At 45.7% G+C, this 698-nt stretch overlaps 1 protein-coding gene across 1 annotated transcript in view; it reads right to left on the bottom strand.

The window, feature by feature from the left end:
* LOC144222563 (acrosomal protein KIAA1210-like) overlaps positions 1 to 179 on the bottom strand; it is an 11,479-nt gene extending 11,300 nt beyond the window's left edge. The window contains exon 1 of the mRNA XM_077753069.1: positions 109 to 179. Coding sequence (XP_077609195.1) covers positions 109 to 169 — 61 coding nt within the window. The 5' untranslated portion in view covers positions 170 to 179. The remainder of the gene's footprint in view (positions 1 to 108) is intronic.
* Positions 180 to 698: the final 519 nt, after the last annotated feature.

Raw genomic sequence — 698 nt, 5'->3', positions numbered from 1 at the left:
TTGATATGAACTTGTTTGCCTGTGACTTGATTTTTTTTCCCCTTAGGGTGAGTTCAACACAGTAAAGAAAGCTAGTTCTAGTTAGCAAGATTTTACTGGGCTACTTACCCTCATCACTGGCCTCCAGAACTTCCAGGCTTCCAGAAGCTTCACTTAGGGATTCGGCCATAATAGGATCACTAAAGTAAAATATTGAGTGAAAAAGCAAAGGATCATCACCTGCTATCCAGTGTGTGACACACTCATTTTACCTTATCCCTTATCCCTCAGTTAGATCCTTAAACCATTCAAAGAAAGAGCCCATTCTGTCCTGCCTTCCACCCATAACCCCCCAATACATCTCCAGAAGTAGAGAGGGATGCCCATAGGCTCTGAGGTTAAGGCGAACCTGAGAGGTCATCAGCAACACCGAGGCCTTAGAAAGCAAAAGCTTCCAAACCACGGTGAGGGCTGTTAGGGCCCTGGTGTCAAGATGGCTTCAGACCCTCTCACTGAGAAGTCCTATGGTTTCCCACGGCGTGCGTTCTCTCTCACTGCAATGAGTAATAAATCGAACTCGTTCAACGACAGGTGTGTTCCTGTCGGGCTTTGGCTGAAAGGTAGTGACTGTGTTCAAGTCACTCAAACTCTATGAGCCAATATCACAATTCTGCCCGAAGACGACTTAATCCCAAGCCCATACAATGCTCACTAAATAT

This window comes from Crocuta crocuta, unplaced genomic scaffold (assembly GCF_008692635.1).
Source record: "Crocuta crocuta isolate KB4526 unplaced genomic scaffold, BGI_CrCroc_1.0 scaffold944, whole genome shotgun sequence".
Lineage (NCBI taxonomy): Eukaryota > Metazoa > Chordata > Mammalia > Carnivora > Hyaenidae > Crocuta > Crocuta crocuta.
This window is presented reverse-complemented; position numbering and strand designations above follow the sequence as displayed.